Source organism: Plecotus auritus, assembly GCF_963455305.1.
Source record: "Plecotus auritus genome assembly, chromosome: 9".
NCBI classification, from domain to species: Eukaryota; Metazoa; Chordata; class Mammalia; order Chiroptera; family Vespertilionidae; genus Plecotus; species Plecotus auritus.
In genome coordinates this window covers 84,437,105-84,450,664 of record NC_137783.1, presented here as the reverse complement: position 1 = coordinate 84,450,664, position 13,560 = coordinate 84,437,105, and the positions used below count along the sequence as shown (strand labels likewise).

At 45.8% G+C, this 13,560-nt stretch overlaps 1 protein-coding gene across 3 annotated transcripts; it reads right to left on the bottom strand.

Moving 5' to 3' along the window:
- Positions 1-2,535: 2,535 nt before the first annotated feature.
- POU2AF3 (POU class 2 homeobox associating factor 3) lies at positions 2,536-10,987 on the bottom strand (the record flags this gene model as incomplete). 3 transcript variants are annotated; one of them, XM_080640903.1, is made up of 4 exons in its annotated part: positions 2,536-3,206; positions 4,514-4,740; positions 6,077-6,131; positions 9,914-10,030. In XM_080640903.1, 4 exons carry the CDS (start codon positions 9,932-9,934, stop codon positions 2,832-2,834), a joined length of 678 nt encoding a protein of 225 aa, XP_080497029.1. In that variant the 3' UTR covers positions 2,536-2,831. The 3 variants fall into 3 exon arrangements, 2 of the variants coding, with proteins under 2 accessions (XP_080497029.1, XP_080497028.1); XM_080640902.1 differs by lacking the exon at positions 9,914-10,030 and having other exon boundaries at positions 6,077-6,155; XR_013959011.1 differs by lacking the exons at positions 2,536-3,206; positions 4,514-4,740; positions 9,914-10,030 and adding an exon at positions 10,200-10,987.
- Between the last annotated feature and the right edge of the window lie 2,573 nt (positions 10,988-13,560).

The window sequence follows — 13,560 nt, the reverse complement described above, 5'->3', positions numbered from 1 at the left end:
GAATCAACATAGGTATATTTAAAAATGCAGATGCCTGGGCCCCACCACAGACTTACTAAATCATGCTTTCTCACTCTGAGGCACAGGCATCTGTATTTTATACAACTTCCCGGATGTATGTTGATGAGAGGCATTCTAGACTGTCCCAGGGCTGCAGGCAGATGTTTTGCTTGCCGCCATCCGGGTCCCGAGGTGTTCTGTGTGAGCTGTGCTGATTAGGAGACTGGGCAGGCAGCATCATACACTTGATCGTGTGCCAGGTGACCTGCTAGTCCAAATTTAAGAAAGATCTTAAAAATCAATTTAAGGTGGAGAGGTAATTAGTGTTGATTCACAATAGCTATATTAGTCCTTGTCTCACATTCCTTTGTGAACCTTTTCTCACTTTGGATTTAGGCAAACAGAGACATGAAGAAAAAAACAAGAAACAGGAAGGGAGAAATGCTCTCTGTTACAGCTGCAAGGTTAACTGACTCAGAAGGCAGAGGATACAAATGGGGAATCAAAAAGAAAAAGAATGATAGCCAAGAAAGGGATTTTTTTTGGTGCGAACCACTGCACATCTTTGGGTTCTCTGCTTTTTGTCCCTTGGGGCAGGATGCGGGTGTGTAAGGGGTTTGGTCTGTGTGAACAGATATTTGTTGACAACAGGCCAGTTTCAATTCAGTTTGAAGCTATTAAATATTTAGTTTTGTTGGCATCTCAGAAAGGCAGTAATTGTTCTGTTTCCCTGGCACATTTACCCCGTGAGACAGGTTTTAACGTGTGCCGTTTGCCCAAGCCTTAGTGGAGTCTCGAGGGAGAGGGCCATCAGAGTGTCATTTTGAAAGCATAACTGCCCCTAATAGAAAGAGGCCCACTGACATGGCAGTTGGTCAGCTCCTTCCCCTTAGTCCCCAAAGTGGGGGCCTCTGAAAGCTCTTGCACAAGGCATCTTTGGATCCTGTGGACAGGCCAGCCCTTCTGGGGAGCTTTGACTAGTTGTGATGGGGTGCACTTCTCTGTGTGAGGAATTTGGGGTTTAATGGGGGATGATTCCACGGGTTCCTGAACAGTCTTTCACAAATGGTGGAGCAAACTTTTCACCATCACCAGAGAGTGAGGGAGAGTGAGTAAGAAGCATGTGTTTTTTTGTTTGTTTTATTAATACTCACCTGAGGATATTTTTTCCATTGCTTTTCAGAGATAGTGGAAGGGAGAGAGGGAGGGCAAAAGAGAGAGAGAGAGAAACATCAATGTGAAAAAGACACATTGATTGGTTGCCTCCAGCATGCCCCAACCAGGTATGTGCCCTTGACCAGGAATCGAACCGTTGATCCTTCAGTGCATGGGCCAACGCTCTAACTACTGAGGCACACTGGCCAGGGTGAGGCTTGTCTTTAAGGTCCTTCAGACCCAAGTGCTTATTGGCTGGGTGACCTTGGACAGGTGACTTAACCCCTCTGAGCCTCATTTTGCTACCAATGTTGTGAAGATTAAATGAGTTATGTGAGAAAACCCTTATGCAATTCTGTCCCACAAGAAGGGCTCAGGAAATGGCAGCTGTGGCCTGTGCCAGTGGTACCAGCATTGCTGTCACTGTGCTAAACCTGGGGACACGGAAAATGCTTCCCAGACTTCAATGCAGGGAGGATTTAATCCAGCGCCAACAGGATTTAACAATGGGGTCTAGCATAGGCAGCTTAAGTAGCTCTCTTCACCTTGAAAGACAGTTGGGCTTGTTCAAATAGATTATTCAGAGGAAGTGAATTCTGAAATTCACTTGTAAACAACATGGCCAATCCTACAAGTCAATCTGTAAAGATGAGTGATGCATATTTAAGGACATGAAGCAGAAATTCAGAAATATAAGGAAATAACGAATTCTAAACTTTGTGATTCATCAACTGCAAGGCAACCCTCAGGAGAAAGAAGATCAAATATTTGTCCAGGCCCTACCTGGTTTGGCTCAGTGGATAGAGCGTCAGCCTGTGGACTAAAGGGTCCTGGGTTCGATTCCCGTCAAGGGCACATGCCAGGGTTTCAGGCTTGATCCCCAGTAGGAGGAGAGCAGGAGGCAGCCGATCAATGATTCTCTCTCATCATTGACGTTTCCATCTCTCTCTACCTCTCCCTTCCTCTCTGAAATCAATAAAAATATATTTTTTAAAAAAGAATCTATTAAAAAAATATTTGCCCAGAAAGTTTACAAAACAGTACTTTGGAAATAAAAAGAATTATCTTCAGGTTAACATTGCTGTAGGGAAGATGTGCTTTTTGGTCATATTAATATTTCATTGCCTAGTGTTACATACAAAAAAGCGAATGATTCATAAATGTCTTTCTCTGATGTACATATGCCCTCAATTAAAGGGGAGGCGGATTTTCACTTTTCCACCATCACAGCTGTGATGGCACCTCACCACATTAAAATCATTTTAAATTCACGAGTAAGTAAGATTAAACTACTGAAGAGTAATTAATGATTTCCAGAAGTGATATTATTCAAAACATTGGGAACTATTATTCAAATTAAAAAAAAATAAGCCAACATTTAATAATACAAAATTATTTATTAGTAAAAAAAAAATTAGAATTTGTTCATTATACAGAAAAGTAAAACCATTAAATGTTCCCTACAAAACTTTTCACTGGAAGCATACAGAGTAGGAGTGGGGCCATGACCGGGTCTGAGGACTTCATCTTAATGCCTAAGTCAGCGCCGGAAAATGCAAAATAGTGACTTGTAAACTGCACCTGTGATGTTTGTTAACAGGTTGTCTATTTCAAGTTCTCGTTTGGCGCGGCAGAAAAACAGACATATGCATGTCAGGTTCCAGGTTAATGAAGCTCTATGAGCTGTAGCAGATGTCACAGTTTGTTTCCTGCATGTAGAAATCACTGCCTGCTGCTGCTGAGGGATCCAGGGTCACACAGTCTGTGCCAGGACAGGAAAAGTACTCAGATGCTCTGATGGTGGCCAAGTGTTCAGCCTCACAGGACACACAGTAGCAGCCTGAGGTCGAGGCTGGAAAGAAGCAGTCGTACTGGGCGTGGGAGGGCAAGTGAGGGTAGGAGTAATCTTCTGAGGGATAGCCACAGTTTCTGGTGTCCAGAGAAGGGGTAGAATTGTAATTCTCCGATGTATATGAAGGTAGATGAGCCGGGGAATAACTGAAGTCTAAGGAGCCAGAGAGAGTGGAGGAATCTGAAGGTGACCCTGGGGTCTGGGAAAATAAAAACCAAGGAACAAAGAGCTTGATAACTTAGACAGGATTAAAGGTACTGAAAAGAGTGGATTTAATAACTCAGAGTAAGAACATTAGGGGTAAAGAAACAAAACACCCAACCCAACCCAAGTCTGTAGAAGTAATTTTATTTGCTGATTGTGTGATTTCATGACACCACATTCTATATTTACCTACTTTTTTCCCCACAATAAATTGCCTTGCTTCACTGGCTTCCTTTGTTGTAACCATACTTTAGAGGATGTTTTGTCCTTAAACCACATAATCCCATTGTGCTTCAAGTCACCTGCTCATTAAACCCTGCTGTGGGCCACAATCTAAGCTCTGGGCACAATGTAAGCTGCAGGTGGCACCTTGGACGGTTCTCCACACCCTTGGCTGTGAGCACACTCAGGTAGAACTGGGGCCTTCAATGATCCAGTGTCTGGGATACTCCAAGACGTGAAACTACACTTATATCCACTAAAGTTTTGTCCCTTGATGAGAAAAGTACTTTTCTCTTAAGCAGGTCTACAGTTGTTACTGAGAAAGCCTAAGTTGGAAGCTGGGTAGGAACTGGGTGACTGGGGGCCCTGTATGCATATTCTGTGGAGTTAATTTCCTACCCCCTTAAAATTTAGTCTGATACCTACACAGACATTTGACAAACTGAAATAAAAATTATTTACATCAAAACATGGTACTTTTTAAGGTTAAAAAACATCTATGAGTATCTACTCAACTTCTAAAACAATTGGTATCCTACTAAAGTAAACCTTACTGCATTTTAAATAATCTATTTTTAAATTCTTAAGGTTCAACCAGAATGGACCATCCAAATTTTTCAAGTATGAGAGCTTCATTTTTCCTAACCATCTCAGACTCAAATGGTTCTTGTGCCAAAACCAGACCAAAAGAACCAGTTAGTAGAGTCAATTCAATATTAAAATAAAACAAAATGCACTTATCAAAATGACAGTTTGGTACTGTGTAGATGTGGCCTTAATTCCATTTTCAAGAACCCCCAAATCCAAGGGCCATTTTTTAAATCAATGATTTCCAATTAGGAGATGTCATAATTGTAGAGTTTAAAAACATTACATGTATATTGCCCCACAGTAGCTTGGGAAATGTGTGGTTATTTCTACTTCCAATGAATTGTGAATGGTTCTTTGCTTGCTCCCTGGATGATTTCCTTGTTGACAGTGTTTGTATGCTTTCTCAGGAGACAACGCAAACATTCATACAAAGCATTATAACCATATAATAAGCAATAAACAGGTTTTGCTAAGAACTGAGCTAATTACCAGGCTCTGGTTGAAGCAGAAAGGGGCAGCCTGGAAGCTGTCCGGGAAGTAGTGTGGAGTACTTTGCATGGAATTGAGCAAAGGGTCCAGATGTGTCTCTGTCTGAAGGTAGGAATCCAAGATCTGGTCGAGGCAGCTTGGGTTTTCTTCACAAGAAACACAACTGGAAAATTCTCGTGGTTGAAAATAATTAGGTGTGGAAGAAATTGATTCAGGTTCAAAATACACTAGCAGAGAAAGGAAAAAAGATTTTTCTGTTTAAAGTTTGTAGTTATGCATTTGAATGAAGTTCTAGTCTACATTTTGAATATTTGCTATGCCTAGGGGAAAAGGGGGCTTATGAAGTTCCAGAAAGGTGAACAGTCAGGCAATTTGTTTTTTTTAGTTGCCTTAGCTAATTCAAGTTTCATTGAAATGAATCTAGTTAATAATATGAACATTGGCTGTGAATGTGGCTAGGGCTAAAATAAAAGGATGGTGATCCAACCTGTGTCTAACTGCCACAGAGAATAATGGCTCACGCCTGCACTTTCTTGGACCATAAAAGCATCCACATTCAGCCTCTACCTGCAGTTCAAGCACAAGTCTCTGAAAGAGCCGGAATTGTTAGGAAAACTTCTGGTGACATGGGAAATAATTCTCTTGATTTAGGGTTAATACATTCCTAAACTTTTCACACTTACTAAGTTACTTAAATTCCGAGGAGTGATGTAAATACCAAGCAAGTTATAAAAACAGAAACCAGGAACATACAGGACAAATTAGTATTACTTGCTTTAAATTACACAAAGCAAAAATATTTTCTTAGTGTTAACATGATAATGGAATTAAAATAAATTGTTCAATACCAAACAAGAATAATTCTGAAACCGTGACTCCTTTTCCATTTTAGGATTAATAGGCCCAATTTGTGGTTATTAATCTAAAAAAACGCTCAAAGAAGAGGTTTAGAGTATGTCCATCAGAGGGATTCTTTGAAGTCTTAAGGTTCCTTTGAGGTTAACTGAAAGTGGCAAATTCAGTGGTGAGCTACCATAACCAGGTTTCCTTGTATATGAACTCTTTAAACTCTTAGCCGTTGAGTGGCGTAGGTAGGAGTGTTTATATAATAGAGTTATTCGTATTGGGCTGAGAAAACTTTCAGCTGTTTGAACTGCTTTCTGGGAAGACAGAAGGGGAGGGAAGCCCCTGTCGGCTAGATTCTAGGACCTCAGAGTGTTCTGTAGTCCATCTAACGGCACGAGACAAAAGACAGGTTTCTAAAAACAATTCTGATCTTTTCGTCTAGTTTAGTTACTTGGAGATGGGGAACTGGAATGAATGAGAAGAACAAACTCAGGCTAGAGTAGGTAGGAAAGAAGAGAGTTCAGAAAGAAGAAAACATTTGCACTTGTTTGCTTGCGGGGCTTCCATCTGGAGTCACTATGCCTTTTTCACCTTCTGATTGGTTGGATTGCAATTAAATGGTGGTGCCTATCTTAACCCCTGAATCAAGCACTGAAAGACTTTCCAGATGCACTTTTGAAAGAGTGTTTGAGGGAATTGTAATGCTGCTGTACTGACCTGCGGAAGGTGGTGTGACTGGATCTGAAAGGTGGACACTGCTCCCTCCGGACAGCTGCCAAAGCAAGAATACAACCATAAAGCAAAGCGAAATGAGAGGTCTACACAGGGAAAGCTAAGACATTTTGATGTGAACTATGTGCGTTCTGCTCTAAGGTAAGCTAGATTCTTTCTTCTAAAAAAGTTAAAAGACAACCGATCATATATATATACATATATATATATATATACATATATATATATATATATATACATATATATATATATATATATATATATATATTAGTTTTAATTTTTAGGTTTGCTTGGGGATTTTTTCTAATATCAGATTTTCCCACTTAAAATGTAAAGGCTATTCATTATGATCAAAATTTAATTTATATGATTTTGATATACAAGAAATGTAACAATTCAAGAAAACTCAGTAAAGAGCCTTTCAATTAAACCATTCAATATGAAATTAATTTAATCCCAACTTTTATGATTTAGTCAATCATTTCCTTCAAAATTTTCATATAATATCTGGCTCCTTAGCCTTAGGGATTTGTTTTCCCCAAAGGACACAATTCCTAACTTTATTAATCCTGGATAGTTCAAAATATTCACATCTTACCAGCTATGAAATACTAAAAATTATATAAAAATATTTTTTCTTAAAGCTGTAGTCATTGAGTTGGAGCCTATATATATTCTAGTTAATGGTCAGGAAATATTTCAACTCTTTGTATGTTTTTTACTCATTTTTATAAAAGTTGCTTTTTTCACTATTATAAATACTTGAAGTTTATGAGATTGTTCCTTTTAATTATTAAAAGTAAAGCAGCCTGTATCTTCTAGTTGAATCGATAATTTTACTAATGAGTAATTTAGGATTTGTTATTATTATTTCTTTAGGTTTAAAGAACCTGGTGCTGGCTTTAACGTTTAAAGGGACCAGCGTTGCTCTGTGACTCACCACACCTCTCTCTCGGGTTCCAGGGTGTGCTTACTCCCACACACAGAGCCACTGGGAGAGCACCGCCAGCCACGGCTGAAACAGGAGGTGGTGTTAATTTTGAAAGTGATCCATGCTGTAATGTCATGAACCAGGAAGCTGGAATCCTTCACCAGCTTTTCATGCAAATATTTGGCTGCAGCTTGAGCTAAAGGACTTGAAAGGAGTGGGTTTAAAAACTGCTTCATCGTAGGGCTCTCATTAACCCCATTCCTGCCCCCCCCCCCTGCCCCAATGGTCTGTTTGTCTGCCTCCCCACCTTATCTCCCTCAGGTATGTTTACAATATCCTACTTGATATTATCTTTCTAGTCATGGGTTCACTTTCTACTTTGCTCCAAGAGTACAAAGAAAGGCACCCCTCTCTTAGATTTCAAACAGCGCAAAAATCCACAATCTACAATTTAAAAAACACATCAAGGCTGTTAAGAAATTAATGGTTAAAAAGGGCAAATTATATATTTTGATAAGTACTAGCTCAAGTTCCCCTTTATCCTAAAGGTAAAAGGTGTGTGTGTGTGTGTGTGTGTGTGTGTGTGTGTGTGTACGCATGTGCTCACTGGGCTGTTTGCAAATTGATCTGGCCTGGCCGAAATAAGTTTTTTTTTAAGTCAAATTTACAAATATTGCACGCACACATTTCTCCTGGCACTGTTTGATACCCTGATATTTATCTCAGTGTAAAACTTCCATTCACAATTGCCTTCTTAAAATTTCAAATTGTGGATACTACTGATTCTATGACAATTTAAGATACATTTCTTCCTGCTTTGTATATTTTATAAAATTAACTCTCTCCTTGGCTTAAAGCTTCCTAGAGGTATCCTTTAACCACCGAACAACTTGGAGATCACCTCTGTGGAGCCAGAAGTCTACACCAAGAAGCAGGCACACATTATCCCCTAATATCCGCCCCCATGCCTCCTGAGCATACCTTCACAGCTTTCCTGGAATCCCAGATCCTTCTGATGGCTTTCACGGAGGGACTGTAGGTCTGGCTCTCGTAATTAAATCATCTGTGTGGTGCTACTCCTGCCTATGAGGGCATGGGCGTATATACTATGCAACCAACCTCTGCAAGGCACTAGTTTGGAAGTATTCTTTATTATTTCTTGGAGGAGGGGTGTGGGAAGGGGGATTGAGAAAAACTTAGATAAGTCAAACATCTCCAGGGAACAGATCCTGGTTAGATACACAAGCGAAATGCTTACCCCTTGCTTTCCTTCCTGCAGCTAGCTAACAGGGGAACAGTGGCCAAACCAACCTGCAAGAGGCCAACAGCAATAAAATCGCCACGCCCGGTGGGACTTCTCCAGGTGCAGCTGAAGCAGAATTCTACCATGTACCAAAGCTCCGTAATGAAAGATTACATTTTGTTATGAACGTCTTGATGATTTTTTTTTTCTCTCTAGAAGCATTTCCCAGTTCCCTTGATCCTGGTTTTATTAATTTTATAATTATTTCTGAATTGAAGGGGTTGGTGGTTGAGGTTACCAGACTTTCCTGCTCAGCACAGCTGGATCTGCATAAAGATGAATTTAGGGAACTAATAGGTGGGAAGTGGTGTGTGTGTGTGTGTGTGTGTGTGTGTGTGTGTTTAAGAATAAGACCTTGGTTCTATTTTTAGCTCTGTCATCAGTGACTGCAAGACTTGAAACTTCAGCTGTAATAGAGGCATACAAATCCCTGATCTGCTTACCTCCCCTGGTTATTGTAAGAACTAAATGAAATGAGGGTGCAAACAATGCTTTAAAAGAACCACCGTAAAGCCCTCTACAAGTGGAAGGAGGCTTTATTGTGTTAGCTGAAATTCTGCATATGGAGGTACTGACTTTACCAGCAAATGTAAAATGTGTGCTCTACGTGCCATATCACAGCAAGCTCACACCTGAACCTCTAAACTCTGAGCAAGGGTGCGGATCAACATTACTGGAAAGCTGGCTTTCAAGCCTTGGTTGTAATTTTACTGTAGTTGCTTTTCACAAATAATAATGAGAGCTAACATTAACTGAGCACTTATTACATGAAAAGCACTCCTCTAAGTGCTTTACATGCAATAAATCATTGAACCTCACAAAACTTTATTATCTCCAGTTTAAAGATGAGAAAACTGAGGCAAGAGAAGTGGAATAACTTGCTCAGAGGATACACACCAGAGGCGCTGAGATCTGAACCCAGTCCACTGGCTCTAGAATCTGTGCTCACCACTCCTACATTATTTGCCTCTTCCCACAAAAGCCCATTTCATGAAGTTGTGCATGGCACACAGATAGTGCCAGGCACAACACCTGTTGTGGGGCAGATGCCAATAAGCTGGAGACAGCAGCAATGCTGATCCTGGCAATATAGGTCCCAGCCGTCAGGTCCTACACACACATCTAAACCAACCGACAAGCAACTGTACAATCAAAGGCTCTCAGCGATGAATTTCCCTCTCTTGGAGGATAACCCGACCTCCTTTCTTTGGTTTTGCCACTGCCCTGAGAGCTCCCGGCAGTACTATCTGCTTAGAATCTATATAAGTGGCAGGGGACTCTGACTGTCCAGATTAATCTCGAGATAATCTGGAACTGCATAAGGCTTCATTACGTCTTAAGGAGGTGGTTCTACATTCCAATCTGTCTCCTCGGAGGAGAGATGGCCCCTTTCTGTTGGAAACTTTTAGTGACCATTGATTTACAGATAAATGAGCTCAGAGGCTGGGTTCCAGAAGAATGAGGAGGGAGGGGGTCTGTTCCACAGAGATTCTATCCTTGAAGGGCTTCCTACACTTCTGGGAGAGATGTTCTTTGAGTATGGGAGGGCACATCCACTGTCTTCCTAACAGAGTAACAACCTACTTACCTGCTGGCTACTCCTCTCCATACACAGGATCAGCAAGCCCTTCCTCCTCAATTAGGATCAGCGAGGGATGGGCTCCCCAAATCCTGAGCCCCAGGACATACCACAGCTGTTCTTTGTGGCTTCCTGTGGTGAACTAGGATGAAGCTGGGCACCAAAGTTATGAGACCAGCTGAGGAAGGCAGGTCTGGGGTGGTGCATGGGCTCTGGGGTGGCCTCTACACTTTCCCAGATGCAGGTTGAATGAGGTCTAACAAGAGTTGGGAGTAAGTGAAGGGTTTATGCTTACAGTTCCCCCTGAGGCTGCCTGGTGAGCCCTTCTCTGCTGCAGCAGCTCCTTCACCGTGATCTTCACCCGGACACCTTGATATACCTTTGGTTTTTCTGGGGAAAGACAACCGAGTCAGTGGTCAAGTGTGAGGTTGGGTGTCAGGCTGGGGTCTGGAGGTCCTCTTTATAGACCATGGCATCTGAGGCCAGGTTTTTAAGTTTGGAGAACACAAAGAGAATGCTAAAAGACAAGTGGGAAAGAAACTCAAATTCTCAAACTTGAAGGGGTGAAGGAAGAGAGGCAGGAACATATGGAAATCTGTGCGGCCACCCACCTCAGATAGGGTCCTATCCCTAGACCAATAGCACACAGGATTTTCTGTTCAGGAATGTGGAGACCAGGCCAGCGGAGCTCACCATCTTGGCCAAATTGGGGCTACCTGGGCCCAGCCCGCTGGCCTGGGAGAGGGTATTATGGACCAGAAAGGGACCTGGCGCTGGTGCAGGGATGCTCTGTCTGTGACCTGTGGCGGCCAACCTAGCCCACCCCACTCTGATGCTCCCACTGGTGTGCAATCTGAGTCCCTTCCTTCTCCACCAGTCCAGGTGTGGCTTCTGGGGAGGCTCCGACCTCTACGTGCCCTTGGTCTGGAAGGCAGCCGGGCCGGCGGTGAGGCTGGCTAGCCTTGTCCTTGGGCCAGCGAGCGACCTGCCAATCTGACCCCAGTAAAGGACTCAGACCCTGGGAACTCCGTCCCTCCCTTCCACCGATCATTTTCTTATGCCTCCCCTCCCTCGCCCCCTTCCTCCGCCTTTCCTGCTCTCCATCTTCTCCTCCTCCCACCCCAAGTCCCGCTCCTGCGCTCCCCTTCCTCCCGGCTCTCCCCACCCCCTCCCTTTCTGGGGCAGGCATTTCTCCGCTGCGCGCGGAGGCTCCAAGTCGAGTCCGCGCAGCGCGAGTTCCGGGAAAGCGGTGCGGGGATCCCAAGGATCGCGCACTCGGCTGGGAGGCCACGCTCCGGAAGGGGCCGCCCTTGGGGCGGCGGGCCGGGCGGACAGCCCCGGGTGGCGGGGCCAGCCGAGCGCGCCGGCGGGTCGGCGGGAGGGAGCCCAGCGCGCCGGGAGCGGGCAGCCGCGGCCCCCGCCCAGGCCCCGCCGAGCCGCAGTGAGTAGGTCGGGCCGGGCAGGCCGGGCTGGGCGAACGTTCCCGGTCGGGAGTGGCCGCAGGAGCCCGGCGCGACTCCGACTCTGAGCTCCACTTTGGAGTGAGCGCCCGGAGTCGCCGGGGTGGGGCCGGGCCCCGCGCTTTCGGGCGGCCGCGCGGCCAGCCTGGGCGCCTGGCGACAGTGCCAGGCCGCCAGCGCCTCGCCTGGTCATTGCGAAGACCGCAACTGGACAGCAGGGAGCCCCCCAGGGCCAGGTCCAGCGAGCTAGGGGTCTCCCCCGGAAAGGAGGTTGCGCTATTTGTCGCCCAGACCCAGGGAATCCCGCGCCCCGCCCGCAGGGCGTGGGGGCCGCGTCCTCTCGGCGTCCAGTCTCTCCCGCGATTTCCTCGCCGGGTTTGCGGCTCCGCGGGCTACGGGCGCGGCTCGGGGTCGCACGGGGACCGCCGCAGTTCAGCTCTGTGAACCCCGCACGCCCTGCTCGCGTCCCGGGCTCACCGCGAGCCTCTAGCTCCCCCCGCCGCTTTTGGGCGCGCAGAATCCGGGCCGCGAAGTCCCCGGGTCACAACTGTGGCAAAATGGAAGGGCGGGTCGGGGGCCGGGCCGGGGTACGCAGACGTCCGCAGCAGCTAACTGGGCATCTGGGCCTCTGCTCTGGGGAGCAGGCGCCGAGTGGGAGCGGCCACAGTGTGGCCCGTGCCCTCTCCGGATCACCGGCACACCCTTGTATGCTCTGACTTTGTGCCTCTCTGTTCTGTGCAGGAAAAGCTGTGGAAATACACCCAGACCAAAATGCCCCTGGCCCGCGTGACCCTACCCCGGAGAAGCAGCTGAGTTACCCGACATGCTGGTCAGCAGGAGCTGGGTCTGTGGCTGGATGCAGCAGCTGCAGGGACTCAGCGCCTAGGAGGGCTCCTGTGCAAGGAGAGAAGCAGAGATGCAACATTTTTAAAGTTTCACAAAGCATCCAGCTGCATCCAGGTTCCTGGAGCAGAAGACAAACAGAATTAATGTTTTATACCTTCGGGTATAGGTTTGAGTTTTTTCCCCCTCATGCCAAGTATTTAAAACCTCTAGAAACCCATGATTTGACAATCAATGATTGCGCGGTACTTTCAATTTGAATATTCAAAGGCTTAACAAAATGGACTATCTTCTGCAGAAATCCTGCACACAGGCACCCCACAGAGAGTCCAGAGAAACAGGGAATGAGACCCCTTTGGGTCCTGACCCTTGCTTTTACTCTATTTTGAGCATTTTGCCCACCTTCTCCCAGACAGAGCAGGAGTGCTCAAAGATGCTCTGTATTTCTGCTTCAAAGGCAGCCCCAGGAGCCCTGGGTGATTTAGGCTGTCCTTCATGAGCACCTGAACCAGGCTGGCCGGCCAGACGGAATTCCACATTCCAAATCTGTATTTTAAGGGAAAAATCTTACATTTCGGGGAGTGAACATGACAGCCAGTAGGTGTGGCATAGCAAGGAGTCACGCTGGGCCCAGCTTGCAGGCCAGAGATCCAGCAGAGGCCTTAGCTCTGCACCTCATCTCCTTTTGACCCCACCTGGCCATGTGCAGGCTTCCCCTGCCCTTTTGTCTGCTCTCTGTCTGGGCCCCAAACACTGGGGTTTCAGCCCAGAATGCCTGCCCATTAAGACCCTTTGCTCCCCCTAATGTGCTGGGCTGCCCATGGCCTGGCAGCCTGGAGATTTTCTGAGGCTGGTGGTTTCTTCAGGGTGAAGTTCCCTCTTCTCCCCTTTTTCCTCCCAGAGCATCCCTGCTGGTTTGCTGCAGGAGCTTTGTTTAGGAATGAGAATACGCTTGGCTCCTGCTCATTTTTGCTGTAAGGACATGATGTACTCAAGCTTCACACTTTGGGGTGAGAGGTGGGAAGGAGGTGGTCCAGGCTCGAGCCCCTCACAAATGATCTGGGACTGTGTTGGGTCATCTTCTCCAAGCACTTCCGGTGCCTCTTCCGTGTGACTTGGAGGCTTGAAGGCAGATGTGGTTCAGGGAGGGAGAGAGTGCCAGGCCCAGCCCTCTCCTAGCCCCTGAGGGGAGGGGAGGCACTGGAAGACAGAAGCAGGTGGGAGTCCCATGAGGCCAGGACAGGTGAGGGGCCTGGGTCTCTGCTGTGTCCCCTGAGTTCTCTGAAATGCCAAAGTGGCATTGAGTCCCAAAGGGCATGAGAATGCCCTCAAATGTGTCTATGCTGGGTGGAA